Below are 17,002 nucleotides of genomic sequence, written 5' to 3' on the forward strand. Positions count from 1 at the left end.
CGCGCCATCCAGTCTCTAAAGTTTTAAGGTTGTCGCCCCGTGCCTCTTAAAGCGCCAGGGACGCCAATTCTTCATATTCTTCCCACATCTTTTCGTACTAGTTCCTTAGCAACGTACCTATGTTTCATAGTTGATTCCAACACTCTAAGGTACGTTTAAACATAATGAAATCATCCATAAACATGAGATCATGAACCTTGAATCCATAATTCAATTCAAGGAAAGTAAGAGTCAAGTCAAGAGAAGTTCTTAGAGTTTTTCAAAAGTCTTTTCCAAATGTTTTTAACTTTGTTTTAAGACTTAAAGTTCAAGTTGAGTAAAGAGTAAAGGTTGAAGTTCATTTCTTCAAAGAGTATATGAGGACTATGTATTCCCAAAGAGTTTTAAAATGTTTTCACATTTAAACAAGAAAAGGAAACCTTGATTTCCAAAAAGCCTTTGAGCTAGTTTTCAGAAAAGAGTATACGCTTTCACAATTAAGCAAAGAGAGGAAACTTTGATTTCCAAGATAGCATTTGTGCTAAGTTTTGAGCAATTATCTCAAACCACATAAAGAAGTATGTTTTTAAACATAACAGCTAGTATTATAGTTTAGGAGTAGTATTGAGCACCGATATGGGGAGAGTTCAGACAATTCCCAGCCTCCATAAACCATGTAGTCATCATGGGTAGAAAAGGGTCATACTTTTTAGATGATTCCTTAGTGCTTTTTAACATAGACTAGTGGATCCACTTAGTAGTCAGGTTCTATACCATCGGCAAGGTATAGGACGACCCTAGCAGCTTGAGGCAACATGTTGTATCATCACAATAGCTCTTATGTGATGGTTGTCGGTTAGAGAAACTCCCACAGAATATTTGCATTCTTATATACACAGTTTAATTGTATTTTTACATACATTTCAGAGCTATATTGTATCTTTGCATACACATAGAGTATTATTGTATTTCCAAATACACAAAGTTGACATCCATGTTTTAAAAAGCTTCTCTTTATATTGCACTTGTTTTATACTACTTTATATTGAAATGAGTTCAGTTAAGTTGAGTTGAGCCAGGTAAGTTCTTCAATTCCTTTCAAGCTTATGTCTTGTTTTAGAATTCCCCTCGCATACTCGTACATTCAATGTACTAATGCCATTTGGCTTGCATCTTTTAATGATGCAGACACAGGTAACCAGGATCCGCATCCAGCACATCATTGATTCTAGTTGAGCTCCAAAGTTTCTTGGTGAGCCTCCTTGCTTTAGGACCCATTTTTATTGCTTTTCGTAGTTTTAGTTCATTAGGATGTCATGGGTCTTGTCCCGACATCTATCTCAGTTGTTTAGAGGCTTCATAGACAGTCAAATGTTAGTTCATTCGTCATTATCTTGTTATTGGCTTATGTTCATATTTGAGTTGCAACTTTGGCTAACTTAAATGTTTATCTCTGAAACATTATGAGTTTAGTTTTGAGACTGTTGAGTTATCTTGCATTTGGATTCTCTTCTTAATGCTTAAAAGTATTTCGCTGAGTAAGTAAGTTAGGCAAAGGGTTCGCTTGGGACCAGCAATGGTTCTCGAGTGTCAGTCCCTCCCACGGTGTAGGCTTAAGGCGTGACAACTTTTAGCTTAAATATTTGACATGAATTTTAAATTTAATCAAATTTTAATATAGATATTAGATTTTATATATGAAATTGTCTTTAATGAAAAATATTTTAGGTTTAATAATAAAATTTCATACAATGTCAAAACAACTTCAACATGGAACCATACAAAATCCAAAAACTTTCGTATCACAAATTTACTTTTTGTCATTTTCCTCACTTTAAAGTTAAAAAGGTATGGCTGCTTTATATTTTATTACTACGTAATGTTGCTCGTGCTATGCACAGGCACGAGCCCAATAATATAAATGGTATGTTTTGGAGATAATAACGGAGATTTTGAAGCGATTGTTTGCGTGGATAAAGGAATAAGTTTTTTTATCACAAACTTGTACTTTATTTGATGTTATTCAAGGCACAATAAGACTATCCACATACAACATTTTTTAAATATTTTATGTTGTCAATTATCATGATTTATAGTATTTTTACGATAGATTCACTTAAAGAATGAGTGGAAATTTTTGTATTTTTTTCAAAACATATTTTATGTTGTCAATTATCATGATTTATAATATTTTTACGCATTTTTTAAATATAAAAAACCCAAAAAAAAAAAAGACAAATAAATTAAAATGGACCCAATATAAGTTATTTTTGTTGTCTCAATTTATGTCACACAAATAAAATTTGGAGAGTCATCCAAATTTTAATTTTTTAAAAAAAAATGTTTTAAGTTATTAATTATTGTGCTTTATAATATTTTGATGTAACTTTCAAATAACCAACATTATTGGTCACTTTGTCCTAATTTATGTGATATGGATAAAATTACAAAATTAACCCTTTTAAAATGTCTTTCAGATATTTTAAGTTGTTAATTATTATTATTTATCATACTTTTTTGGTATTTTTAAAATGATATGTGTTATTTTTTCTGTCCTAATATATGTGAGCCTGAAAGAATTCTGAGAGTGAACCTATTTTATTATATAGCTTTTAAATATTTTAAATTGGTAATTATTGTAATTTTTAATGCTTTTTAAGTCATTTGTAAATGATATATGTTGCTTCCTTTGTCCCATTTTATATAGTATAAATAAAATTCCCGAAACCAACTAAATTTTTAATAAATATTTTAAGTGGTCAAAATCACGATTTATTGTATTTTATACATAATTTTTAACGATAGATTAATTTCAAGAATTAATCGAATTTTTTTATATGTATTTATTTTTGAAATATTTTATGTTGTCAATTATCATGATTTATAGTATTTTTACGCAATTTTTAAATATAAAAAAAATTAAGACAAATAAATTAAAATAGACACAATATATGTTATTTTTGTTGTCTCAATTTATGTGACACAAATGAAATTTGAAGAGTCATCCAAATTTGCATTTTTTTTTAAAATGTTCTAAGTTATTAATTATTGTGATTTATAATATTTTTATGTAACTTTCAAATAACTTACATTGCTGGTCACTTTGTCCTAATTTATGTGATATGGATAAACTTACAAAATTAACCCTTTTAAAATGTCTTTCAGATATTTTAAGTTGTTAATTATTATTATTTATAATACTTTTTTGGTAATTTTTAAATGATATATGTTATTTTTTCTGTCCCAATATATGTGACCCGGATAGAATTTTGAGAGTCAGCCTATTTTATTATATATCTTTTAAATATTAAATATTTTAAGTCATTTGTAAATGATTTATTATATTATATTATATTATATATATATATATATTTATTTCTACTATATAATAAAAGGGGTTTTATTATGATATTATATATTATATAAACTCCCTTTTATTATATAGTAGAAAAATAAATATATATTATATAGTAGAAAAAATGATTTATTATATTATATATTATATAGGGAGTTTATGATGGGACACATAGAATGTCCCATCATAAACTCCCTCTTATATAATAGTAGAATTACAATTACAAAATTAACCCTTTTAAAATGTCTTTAAGATATTTTAAGTTGTTAATTATTATTATTTATAATATTTTTTTGGTAATTTTAAAATGATATATGTTATTTTTTCTGTCCCAATATATGTGACCCGGATAGAATTTTGAGAGTGAACCTATTTTATTATATATCCTTTAAATATGAAATATTTTAAGTCATTTGTAAATGATTTATTATATTATATTATTATATATTATATAAACTCCCTTATAGTAGAAAAATAAATATATATTATATAGTAGAAAAAATGATTTATTATATTATATATTATATATTAGGGAGTTTATGATTGGACATCACAATGTCCCATCATAAACTCCCTCTTATATAATAAGTGAATACTTAAATCTTTTTTTTATGATCATGTTACACATTTTAATTTCTATATAGTGTGTTACACATTTTTAATTTCTTATACATGTTAAGATACTCAATATTACCTTAGGGCCCATTTGGCCCCAAGAATACTTGCAAAAAACTTGGAAAGTGTGACTTTTGAAGTTATGACCATTTGAAGTTTCACCAATTTACAACTATTTTTTGAAGTTTCAATCTCTAATTTGGTGAAACTTCAAACGATCGTAACTTTTGCCTCGGATATCCGTTTGACGCAAAAAAAATTGATCATCGGTATTTTTTTGAGATTTATTCGGTCAACTCCTTAATTTGTTTTACTTTTTTGTATTATTATATCTTTATTTATATAGAATAATAGTCACACAAGGTATTTAGGTAATTTTTGTTCTATTATTATATATAGTGTCACTACAGAAAAAATAGTGATTAGCGACAAATCATATTCCACCGCTATTTAATGTGAAAAAAATTATACTTATTTTCTTCCCAATGCAAAAGATTATTAATAATATAATTGCAAATTAATTATTGCATCAATAACCTAAAATGTTCTTTGATACATGTTTTAAACTGTCAACATTTTTGCAACACTTCTTACTATTCTCTCTCATTAGAGCTACTCAGTGAATAAGTATCACAAAAAACAAGGAGTCATTTACATTATGATGATGCTAAGACAAACCAAGATTCAAGGACTTGTTGCATGCTTTTGTATACGCTTCATAGTTTATTGTAGTTTCAGATTTTAAATGTAGAACTTTTTGCAAGTATCGATGTCTCTATTATTTATTAGTGGAAAGTGTAAAAGTCTGGATTTGTACAGTTTTGATCAGAATCACACATTGTTTTGATGTTGCTATTCGAAGAGTTAGCTTACTGACAAGTTTGCTTGAAATTATATGCCCCTCTGTAATATGTTTTATTATTTTCTCCAATAATAGGTGGTGGAATTAAAGTTTGAATGACTATGTTACTAAGGATGGATCTATAGTGTTGGTTGCAGATTGTAAATGAACTCCTAAATTTTAACTCTTACATTTGCATATGTCATATCACCAAGAATTTTGAATTTTATGTGTTGGCTTATTTGCACTTTGAGCCCCTATTTCTTTGTATTCCATCTTTGCTCCTTTATTTTCATTTCATGTATCTATATCTACTACACCTCTGAATACATATAGACAAAATCAATTAGTATTATTGGGCCCGTGCTGGCACGGGCACTACCTATCAAGTAGAAACATGAAGATAAGACGGCCACAACTTAATGTTTTTGTACCTTGTGCTACAAAAGTTGAACAGGGTACATTGTGATCCTGAATTAGACATCGTACATGAGCCCAAATAGCTACAAGGATAGTCATTTTCTATTAAGCCTCTGCGATTCTCCCATCCTTCCGAAAGTGTGAACAAGTTGCTACATATTTTTGTTGACTATTCATGTGTGCTCTTCAGATTTTTTGTTTTACCTTGGTTCTAAACATGAATCTCTCTTTGTTAGTTACAACGTGTATATTTTATCAACTTGTGTAATCATTGTTTTTGTAGGATTGTGAAACCGATGTTTAAGGCTGAGCAACCCAAGGCGGGATGATTTCTATGGTTTTATTCCATTGAGAGTATCTTTATTTTATTTCACTTTGGAAAAGTTAGCTGCAGAAACATTTACTATATCTATAGCATTATCTGCCTATGCTGAAAGACAGACGCAATACTATTAAGTCCACTTTATGATTTCAACTTTTCTTCATCACTTTTTCGGAAGATATATCCTTTATTCTAACCTGAAAAGTTGTTTCCAGATTAATGTACCTAGGGTTGTTATGTGTATAATAGTCGTTGAGATAGCATATTCATGCTACAGTCTAATAGGTGCTTCACTTCAAGGGAAATAAATATTCATCCAGGATAAAGTATTTTCTTAGATAAAGGTAAAACATTTACTTTGAGACGATGTTAAGTTACTTGCTTACCTTAATGTTCAGCTCAACACTGGTGTTGAAAAGAATTTTGCTAGTCCTAATGCAGAAGATAATACTCCAAAGCTAGCAAACTCAATTTATGCACCTAGACGGAGCATAAGCTTGAATTGTCATATTTCATTGCATACAATGTAGAGCAAATCCTCGAGACATAAGAAAGATCGTTAACGTGACTTGGCAGTGGGAAATATTATTTCAGTTGGAAATGACGATTTGTTTGAATATTCATGTTAATTTTATAATTGAGAAACAAATTTGAATAATCCTCCCTCAAATTTACCTGATTATTGTTGTGACAACGTATTACTTCCAATAGTATTCCAAATAGTTTATGTAAGATCCAATCATCAGCTAGTAGATTGCCAATTTGAATGGAAAGTATCAAATTCAGTATTGTAATCTTATTTTATAGTATAACAAAGAATCATCTTGTGTCATGTGAAGTTTCCCCTATTAGTTGTGGATGGAGGGACTTCATCTATATAATTTGTTCCATTCAAATGCTAGTCGTAACATGAAATAGATGGGTTGAAATGTTAGGATTTTTTTTTCAGATAATTTTATCAAATGCTACCCTCTCAGAGTTCACTTGTGGGATTACACGGGATATATTGTAAGTTTATAAAACCTGGTCATTATAGTTGAGGAGCATACTTTTTCACCACAGTGCACCAATAAAACCAAACTGACGTTCTGATTGCTCTTAATCATTGTATGGGAATAATCTTTACTGTTTTATAACCATATTTTTTGTTGGATACATCAGTGTAGCGGATCATATGTCCTCACTATTTTTTTTGGATGCTATGTTATTGACGTTTCTTGAGTTATTCCTTAAGGTTGTTGAGTATATTATGTTGTTTCTTATTTCCCTTAATCTTTTGTTAACACAACAATTGATGATTTTCTATGATTTGCCATAAATTGAACGACATTTAACACAGCCACCTTGTAAAAAACCGCAATCATAGATAGAATATGAACGATATAATATAAAGTCTACAACTATAACAAATTAATTTTACTAACATCTTGAGACACAGAGAGGTTGTTTCTATGATGTTTTGTAACCTAAGAGAGTATAAATCCTAAACTAAGCAAGAATTAATTGGTACAAAAACCAAAAACAATCATAGAATTAAAATATATAAAGTCGGTACTTATTTCCTACCCAGTAGAGATTTTGATGATACATTAATTACTGAGTTACAACTATACCCAGTAATTAATGTATAGTGCTTTGATGAAAAAGACAGTGCAATTACACGTGTTAAATAGGAAAGGACAAAGAAATGAATGTATAGTTGTAAAAAGGTACAAAATTTTAATGCCATGTTAGTCCTAACAATATAAAAGCGTAATAACTCTATTAGTGGAGAATAAAGCAACTTGAAATCGTAAAGTTCACTATTTAAGAGGACATCTTCTTTAATGGAAAAAATATGATAGACAAAATGGAATCATTTGGTTTAATAATAGTAATTATACTATAAAAAGAAGTGAGGTATTTAGAAGCAACAAGTAAGGCTGTGTGTATGTTAATTCTGAACTCATCAACTCTAAATCTTAGTCAAATAACCTCCTTGGGTGGGAATAAGAACAATGCTTCATGTCTGATGATATATAAGGAGACGGAAGTCATACCTATCAAATATTTACGTACTTTTATTAGTTTTTCACTCGATATAAAATTGAAATCCTATTTCATGTTTTCCATTGAAAAAATGGCTTCAAGTGAAAGCATGTAATTTCTTTTTTCCCGTCCGGTATTCAATATCAGCTTTAGGCACGATTAATTTGAATTTGTGTCAAAAAATCTCATTTTCGGGGTAAAGTATTAAAGATGGCTTCAAACTTGAAACATTTAGTTAAGAATGAATGAATATTTAGTGTTTTATCATAATCATTGAAGATACAAGTAAAAGCATAGAGAGCACTTGAGAACACAAGACTACAAAAAAAAATAGTGTGTATTTTAAATAAAGCTAAGTCTTGAAGCAACATTAAAATTATATATGTTTGATTTAAAGCTTTGGATTCGAAACGTGAAAGTAAACATTAATGTTTGTATAGAATAGGATATCTACATCACATCTCCTAAGATGCAACCCTTCTAACATTACTAACGCCAAATACTTTGTGAATCAGACTGCATAGTATATTATTTCAGATATTATTTGATAATTGATGGTACAAATATTTGAAAGACAAGTACTGAAAACTAGTCATGTGTTCCCATTTTTCTAAAGGTCAATTTAGCTGAGAGAGAGAAAAAAGCATTGTTTTCAGCAATTGACCAGTGTGGTGGATCAAATTCCCAAAAAAGTATAGTAGCAAAATCAAGAAATTCAGCCCAAACATTAATGTAAGACATGTTATTAATAGAACCTCCACCACATGAACTTTTTATTTCATCAAACATTAACAACCCCTCTATGGTAAAAACCCTTATTAGCATACAATTAATATTTAAGCTTTATATATTTACGTTTACTTTTTGTTTCTCAATATTCTAATCATGTAAACTTTGAAATTGATCAAATATTTTTAAATGTATCTTTTCATCATACTGACATAAGGATAATTATATTATTTTTTATATAATTTTTGAATAATTAAATTATTAAATATTAAGTTGATGTATATAATCCAATTAAGCTTTAAAAATTAACTCTCGAAAAGGAAAAAATATAAAAATTAGAATGGGGGTTGGTGGGGTTACTAGTCTTGGAAGAAATGCTAGAGAGGGAAAAGTCTACCATTCAAGATCTCCTTAGACTAAAGTCAAATAATTTCCTTTTATAATCCACAATAGAGAAAATAGAAAAACATTGAGAAGAAACATACATCAAATAATAAGTAAGATAAGCACAACTATATTAGGTGAATTAATTTGAGGAATATTATATATTGCATTCTCAAACCAATTCTTTCTTTATAGATAAGAGTTCCATAAAGAACATTTATGAGTAGATAATCACTACTTTAAGGATTCCATAGAGTTACAAAACCAAGAAGTAGAAGAAGAAGAAATCCCAAAAAAGAAATGGAGAAAATCCAACAATTACTATGACAAACATTAAGAATTTTAATTTCTTCATCAATATCAACAACTTGTGAAACTTCAGCTTCTCGAATGCCATGCATGATGCACGTACACAAATTCAAGAAGCTGAATTAGTAGTCGAAAAATGAAGTGATTGAAAGCCATGATGCATACAGATTATACTCTAAACTTCAAGAATATGTAACCTATTAGACTCCAAATGGTAGTTGTCCATTAGGCATATTCAAAGGAAGATTAAAGAATGGAAATCCAGATGAAGGGTCATGAGGAAATTGGCTATTATTGTTATTATTATTATTATTACCACTATTAGAGACTTGTGGTTGAATTTGAAGCCCTCCCCCTCCTTCATCTTCCTCTAATGGCAATCTCTCATAAGCAACATTTGTAAATGATGAAGCTATAACAATAACTGGTCCAGAAGCAATCAATTCCCCTACCACACTTCCTCCAACAACTTGCCCTTGTCCACCAGCCACAAAAATTGTCAGACTCGTCGCACCTGTTAAAGACATAATTAAGTAAATTGTATACACAAATGATTAACTCATTGCATCGTGGTCAGGAGGCGCTGTTGACGTCATAATTAAGTAAATAAAACGAATTGCTTTCTCAAACATCTTAATTTTTTGTATGTGAGACGCTCACAATGGTTGTTGAAGACATAACTAAGTAAATAAAATCGTGAATTTTACTAAACCCCATTCATTGCACTTAGTTCCATCTCAAAGACACCCTATTACTACAGTATAATATTTCAACGAAGAGGATATATAGAGGATTCAATTGAACCTCCTTCATTGAACTTAGATTCCACCACTAGAACAAATTACATTTTTTAGATGAGATGATGACACAGAATCGTACCTGGTGGAGCAGGTGGAGGCAAGAATGAGCCAGAAAGGGAAAGAATCTCAAATCTTCCATGCAATGTTACTACAGAACCAGCAGCAGCAGGTTGTCTTATGCTAACATTTGTTACTGTCCCACTACCACTTAGTATACAAATCCCTCTTTGTCTTCTCCTAGCATAAGTTGATACACATTCAAATACATCACATCCATTTCCAATCTCCAATATATGTGCTCTCAGTGTGTTTGCACTTTCTCTAGTGATTATTACTGGTGGTTTTGGCTTGTTTTTTGACCCCGCTGGCCGCCCTCTAGGTCTCCGGCCAACGATATCACCTCCTCCTATTAAACAACATAATTCAATATGATATCAGAACAAATAGAAAGTCTTGGGTTCAAGAATCACTTATATCAAATGTCCCCCAAGTGAGAGGTTGATGAAAAATATAATTAAGCAAATAAAAGTGGACTCTCTCGAATTATTTAAATTTTCATGTCACATAATTTAGCATTTTTTAGGCTAAATAAAAGGTCTTGAGTTCAAGTCTCACCGTCAGACACCATCTATTATTGCCCAAAGAAAAATAAAGAGTTTTATGTGCTTGGTTCATGAACAAGAATTAGGTAAGTATAGGAGGCTAGGGAGGGTGTACTAATCAAAGATATAATTAAATAAATAAAAATATATTTTCTTTAATTTCTTAAATTTATAGATAAAATAACCTATTAGATAATTTCAACATGATATTAAAATAGACAGAAGGTCTTAGATTCAAGTCTCATCGGTCATCATCACCTATTATTAACAAAAAAAATTGCCCAAACTTGATTCATATAAGATAATTAGAAACAACCAACACGCTTAGGAGGGCGTGTTGATTGAAGTCATAAAAGAAAATAAGTAAATAAAAGTGTACTCTCTCTAACCTTGATTCTGATGACCATTATCCTCGTGGTGATGGTCATCGGAAAATTGGTTGTTGTTATCTTCATCATCCGGTTGTCTTTGCAGATTGAAGTCAGCCGGGTGGTGAAGTTGATGAATATAACGAGAAGTTGTGCTTAAATCCAAACCAGCCATGACCAAAACATTCAAAAGTACAAAAAAAAACACAAGAGATATGGGGCAAAAAAACTATAAATTAAAAAACAATATCAAATGTAAAATTATTAAAAACTACTAGATATATATATATGTTTTTTTTTCTATGGTTTTGTTTAATAGATGGGATTATATTCTATAGTTTTTGGTGTGTAGATTTGAATAAAAGATTTAGAAAACAAGAAAGGAGCTTAGCTTGTTATGGAGATTTGGTTTTTTGAGTGGAAAGAAAGGGAAGGGAGGAAGAAGGAGAGAGAGGGGAACAAAGACACCCTAAAGTTTATAAATATTATATAAGTATAAGATAATAGGAGGATAGAAATTATTTGTTTATTCAACTACTATATATTTATATAATATAGTGTATAGTAGTAGGTTTTTATTAAAAGAAAAATAATTGAGTTTAACTTCTATATAGCGGATAAATAATGTAAATTATAGGTTTGGTAATTCTATAAGTTTGGCTTGAATCTCATTTATGTGTTGAGAAATTTATATATTAGATTTCAAATTCAATTATAACTAAGAGACGAATTTAGAATTTTGAACTTATGACTTTTGATGTAAGAATTTCATGAACTTTTAGTCTTTTTTGGATTTTCGAAACTTTTTATTGAGCTAAAGATTTATCAGAAATAACCTCTCTATTTCAAAAAAAAATAGGAGTAAAATTTATGTGCATCAATTTTTTTCAGACCCCACTTTTATACCAAATATGTTGTTGTTGTTTAGATCTTAATAACTTTGTTCCTACTCTTCTAATTTTTCGCGGATATATATAAATAATAAGGAATGATATCTAAAATAAAGTTTGCATGATTTTTTTTGGCATGTCTAGATTCTCAAAAGAATTACCAAAAAAAAAAAAAACACCCAAAATAATAACAAACTAAAAAAAGGAGGAATTTGGTGGCTGATGACGGTAAACATTTGAAAATTACTATAATAGTTGCGTGAAATGAATGAAAATATTTATTATATATTATTTATATGAAAGTCAAGATTTGGGAAACTAGAGCAAGTTGGATTATATGTCATTCATGTTTTGCAAGTGTATTAACTTAATTAATAAATTATACATGATAATGAAGGAACATTTTTCCTCAACTTGCAATAACTATTCCGTAATATTTGAATTCTTCGAAAATAATATATTTTTAAAAAAAAATCCAATATGAATACGGTATCAAAATTGAAGAATTTGTACAATTTAGTTCGAAACTCACTGATTTAATAAATATTCATATTTCTTTAGGTAAAGTAAGAATCTAAAGTTTTTTGGCTTCAGAATTTTAGTTTTTTTAAAGCTTACTTAGTTTTGAATTAATAATTTATTCAATAAGTTTTTTAAGATAAATATAGAATTTGGAACAAGCTATTGAGTTCCGCTAAATTCGTAAGTTATACTTTATCTTTGTCTCTAACTGTTATGTAGATTCTTTTAATAGATGAGGGTATAGAACACTTTCTATAATTAAAAAAAATTGAAGAGTTTTTGACCATTTATGATACTTTTGACGATAGGAACAGAACTAGAAGGGGCTGAGGAGGTTTTATCAACCCAAATTTTTTTTTTAGGTAGATTATATTTATTGTATATATAAGATTGAAAAATATATATTTAATGCATTTATAATAGTTGATTAAATTAAAATAGGTAGGGTTAAATATAGTTTGATTTATATGTGAGGTGTACAAGACTTTAATTTACTAATCATGGTTAAGGATATCAAAGTTTTGACCAGATTTTAATTAATGCTAACACAGAAAAACGTGATGATGAGAGAGACTATATATAGGTTGAAGTAATTAAAGTAGTTGTAACAATATTTTAATACTAGTAATACTACTATATATAATATAAAAATATCGATGGTGGAGAGATGATTGAAATCCTTCATCGTTAACTAAAATCCTTTGATTCGTGTATTTGAAAATAAAATAAATGTTATTAGAAATATTATTTCTAATAATGAATTATGTAGTACACAAATTAACTCTAATCGTATTCTAATATAAATATATCAAATTTATTGTTAAAGAAAAAGAAACTAGTGGATGGGGAAGAGTGGCTAATGGATCCCACATTTGTCTTGACCTCACTACCCTGGACGGCTTTCTTTTGTAGTCTTTAACTTTGGGCCATCCTTGCTTAATTTTTGGCAATTTGTTGCCTTAACCAATGATTTGACCCCTGATCAGGGTCGTGATTGAATGGTAAGTATATGGAGTATATTTTTATTTATAATCATAGAATTATAAAAGATTGAATAAGATTGGCAAGAATATGATTATCTTAAGATAATTATTCATCGCAAGTTTTAATATCTCGAATACATACTTTTTGTGTCGATATGATATTTTTTATAAATATCAAAATATTTCCTTAATGGTGGCTATGAGACTCAAACTAACTCATATATGTGCTTGCAGAGATATCATCTATATTTTTATAATATAAAGTAGTCAAAGAATAAACCAAACAAAATAATTTTTTTTCTAGGATGGCTATTCCTTGCAAGTTTTAGATCTTTGACATATTCTCTTTCATATTGATTTAACTTTTTGTCGTAAATCACATTGAAAGATTCATACTCAAAATATTTGCTTAAGTTCGATATCAGGTTAATAAATTTTATTATGTTTGACATAAGTTTTAAATTGTTATTAATTTATATTATTATAGAGGAGATAAATTTTCTTAATTTATTATGGGATTAGGAGTCCAACCCCCCATACTTCTATGTCCAACAAACACACAACATTTGATTTTGTTACTTTAATTGATTATACCAACTTGTTGTTCAACAATTAAATTAAGGTGTAAAGCCTTTCACCTTTATTTTTTATTTAGATTTCTATTGAATACAATATGCTTTGTCCGTGGCTAATGTTAAAAAAAGGAATAATATCATTTTTCAGTCACTGAAACATATATTATGAACTTATAATATATTCGAGTCTAATGTTTGTTGATATATATATTGTTTAACTTTACCAATAAAATTAGGGAAAAAGGACAAATATATCTCCTTGCCCATTTTGTGGAATAATCTTTTTAGGAGGGACAATTTTACATATTTTTGAACTATCGCATATGGTATGCAGATACTCTCCTTCATACTTTTGGGACACTGGTGCCCCCGTCGTTCAAAAACTAAAGCATATATACCCTTTATACTAACGGACATACACGTGTCATAATCTTATCCACCCACCCGATATTTATTAAATATCAAATCAATGAATAAGTTTGTGTCACGTGTCCCTATTTAGTCTTCCGTTAGAGTGAAGGGCATATATGTTCTAGTTTTTGAACGGCAGGGGCACCAATGTCCCAAAAGTATGACAGAGGTTATTTGCATACCATTTACGATAGTTCAAGGGTATATATGTCCTTATCCCCATAAAATTAAATTATTATTTAACGTTTTTTTAGTAACTTACAAAAGTTTAGACTGTGATTTAGCATTTTTAATATAAAATTTACTAAATATCTACTCTGTTCTTTTTTACTTGTCCAATATTTCCTTTTTATTGTTATTTTTGACAAATCAAGAAAGAACATTTTTTTTCCTATTATACCCTCGATTTATTACCATTAAGTTAATGTCTTTAAAAAATGCAGTGAGTAAGATATTTGAGATTCCATCAATTAGTAGGGATAAAATGATAAATTTACTATAACACTTAATATTTTATTAATAAGTGTGTCAAATCAAAATTTAACAAATAAGAAGAGACCGAAAGAGTACTAAATAGATGACCCAAAAAAGGACAACCGGCAAGAATTTCCTCCCAAATGGCTTACCCTATTTATAAATATGTAAATCTTATATTTATTTCACAATCATTTATTTTTATTAAAGTACAGTGTCAGGTTAATTACCCAAAATAGTGTCCCAATTATTAGGCACCAGTATTCAACTTAGATCAACATGAAGTATTACTCATTTATATTATATGAATATAAATTATTGACAAAAAACAACCAAAAGTATTACCTACATTTCAGTGTTGGAGTAGTCAAGTGGACTTGTCTTTTTTAAAAATAAAAATATAAAAAAACTTTGGCCTAAAGTTAAATATGAACAAACCATATGAACTCATGATGAAACAAAAAAAGGGTGTCGGTACGCTTTTCACATAATAGGAAGCAATAAAATTATAAAAGTTCTAATTTATGTGTAACAATCAACGATATGACTAAAATGAAACATAATCATATAAATAAACTGGATTAAAATTTCTGTATTTGCAACACTATTTTCATATATATGTGTGACATACGCATACACATACATTATAGGGGGAAATGACAAATATACTCCTAAACTATTGTAAATAGTACGTAGATACCTTCCGTCATACTTTTGGGACATTGATGCCCATGTCGTCCAAAAACTAGAGCATATATATGCCCTTCACTCTAACGGAAGACTAAATAGGGATATGTGGCACAATCTTATCCGTCGATCTGATATTTAATAAATGTCGGGTCGGTGGATAAGATTATGACACGTGTATGTCCGTTAGTATAAAGGGTATATATGCTCTAGTTTTTGAATGACAGGGACATCAATGTCCTAAAAATATGACAAAAGATATCTGCATATCATTTACGATAGTTCGAAGATATATTTGTCATTTTTCCCTACATTATATACGAATACACTCACAAGTGCTAAGGCAAAATTCATTGTTACAGAGAAAACAAATGGTATGTATAAATTAGGGTTGCATACTACTTCAACATATATAAAATGTTACAAAAAATATAGAATATGAGCATCTAACATGTACACATGTTTTTTCTAGTGAATAGTGAAAGTGTTATATATATATAGCATGGTCCTATATTATAATTATTATTTTTATGAAGCTTCTAGCATCAATATGTTTCCCTTTGTTTGCTAAAGAATTGAGGTTTAATTTTAGAGTCATTGAGGTTGTCTTTGACTATTATATAATATGAGAATACAAAATGTCTTTAATTATAGCTGTCCAATGGTCCTCCATTCCTTTTTTTAAAGAAATATAAAGCTCTAGTGTGTGAATCTAAAATTTTAGTGTTCGAATTCAAAATTTCTAATTAAAAATAAGAAAATAAGAATATGTATTACTCCACTATCATCCTCGTTAATAAAGCATACTAGTATTATTTATTCATGAATCCATGAGAAAAGCATCTTATCAATCAAACTCATGCATCCATTAATTATCATAGACAAAATATGAGCTTAAAGTATGAAAGGGACTTCGAATTAGGTACTTGAATTGATGGTTAATGATTAATAGAAACTTGTATAAAATAGTACTAATTTGGTAAATATATTTTACACATTATAATAAAGTTTCTCATATCATGATAATAAACAAAACAAAAAAAATCATCGGATATTTCTTATGAGGTAAATGGTTTATATCGAGTAAAATTTTATAGGAAAAACTACAAAATATAGCAAACATCAATATATATATTTAAAAAATAGATAAATAAACACTAAAAATACATTCCAAATATACCCCATGCATAAAGTGAAACAGAAATTTAATATATAAAGGTAATATACCAAGATAATCTTAAAATACCTTAGGTTCTTATTCTTGGTCCTTCCTTATACAATGGGTAATCGACATTCTATGTTATTCAAAGTGGCTATATTAATTATTCATTTATTTTACGCCCGATGTTTTGTACCTGTTTTAATTTGAAGTTCGATTAGTACGAATTTGCATTAGAAAATCTCACTTTAAAGGGTACACGCTTCCTTTCAAATAAATTAATTCTATACGAGGCTCGCAACTAAGACTTCTATGGATTTGACTAAAAATGAATGACGAGTTACATTTCTGTCACAATTTGGATAATTTTGTATTATTTTAACTATATTGCTCCCATTAAAGTACTGTAGATTCTTAAATTACATGAGAAGTGATCTCCATTTTTATAAATGCAGAACTAAAGCTAATGATAAAGGATAAAGCAATGAAAGGTGCTAGATTAAATAACGCAGGTATATATAAGTCGATTTAAAATTTAAAATTTATAAA

The 17,002-nt window shown here is 28.8% G+C and overlaps 2 protein-coding genes across 2 annotated transcripts in view; both read right to left on the reverse strand.

The window, feature by feature from the left end:
* LOC125814483 (NADH dehydrogenase [ubiquinone] 1 alpha subcomplex subunit 6-like) overlaps nt 1–17,002 on the reverse strand; it is a 520,085-nt gene that overhangs the window by 119,606 nt on the left and 383,477 nt on the right. The gene's annotated exons all lie outside the window — the stretch shown is intronic.
* LOC125814475 (AT-hook motif nuclear-localized protein 23-like) lies at nt 8,878–10,948 on the reverse strand. The gene is made up of 3 exons (XM_049493932.1): nt 10,774–10,948; nt 9,862–10,188; nt 8,878–9,496 (listed from the first exon to the last, which is right to left on the reverse strand). Exons 1-3 carry the CDS (start codon nt 10,925–10,927, stop codon nt 9,183–9,185), a joined length of 795 nt encoding a protein of 264 aa, XP_049349889.1. The 5' UTR covers nt 10,928–10,948; the 3' UTR covers nt 8,878–9,182.

Source organism: Solanum verrucosum, unplaced genomic scaffold, assembly GCF_900185275.1.
Source record: "Solanum verrucosum unplaced genomic scaffold, falcon-dt-bn FXZP01000268.1, whole genome shotgun sequence".
NCBI classification, from domain to species: Eukaryota; Viridiplantae; Streptophyta; class Magnoliopsida; order Solanales; family Solanaceae; genus Solanum; species Solanum verrucosum.

Excerpts from the sequence above, each read along its gene's own strand:
- LOC125814475 (XM_049493932.1), bottom strand. The coding sequence starts at position 10,927 with ATGGCTGGTTTGGATTTAAGCACAACTTCTCGTTATATTCATCAACTT. Across the intron at positions 10,189-10,773 it reads TAATGGTCATCAGAATCAAG|GAGGAGGTGATATCGTTGGC; the intron begins GTTAGAGAGAGT and ends GTTGTTTAATAG. Across the intron at positions 9,497-9,861 it reads GCCTCCACCTGCTCCACCAG|GTGCGACGAGTCTGACAATT; the intron begins GTACGATTCTGT and ends TGTCTTTAACAG.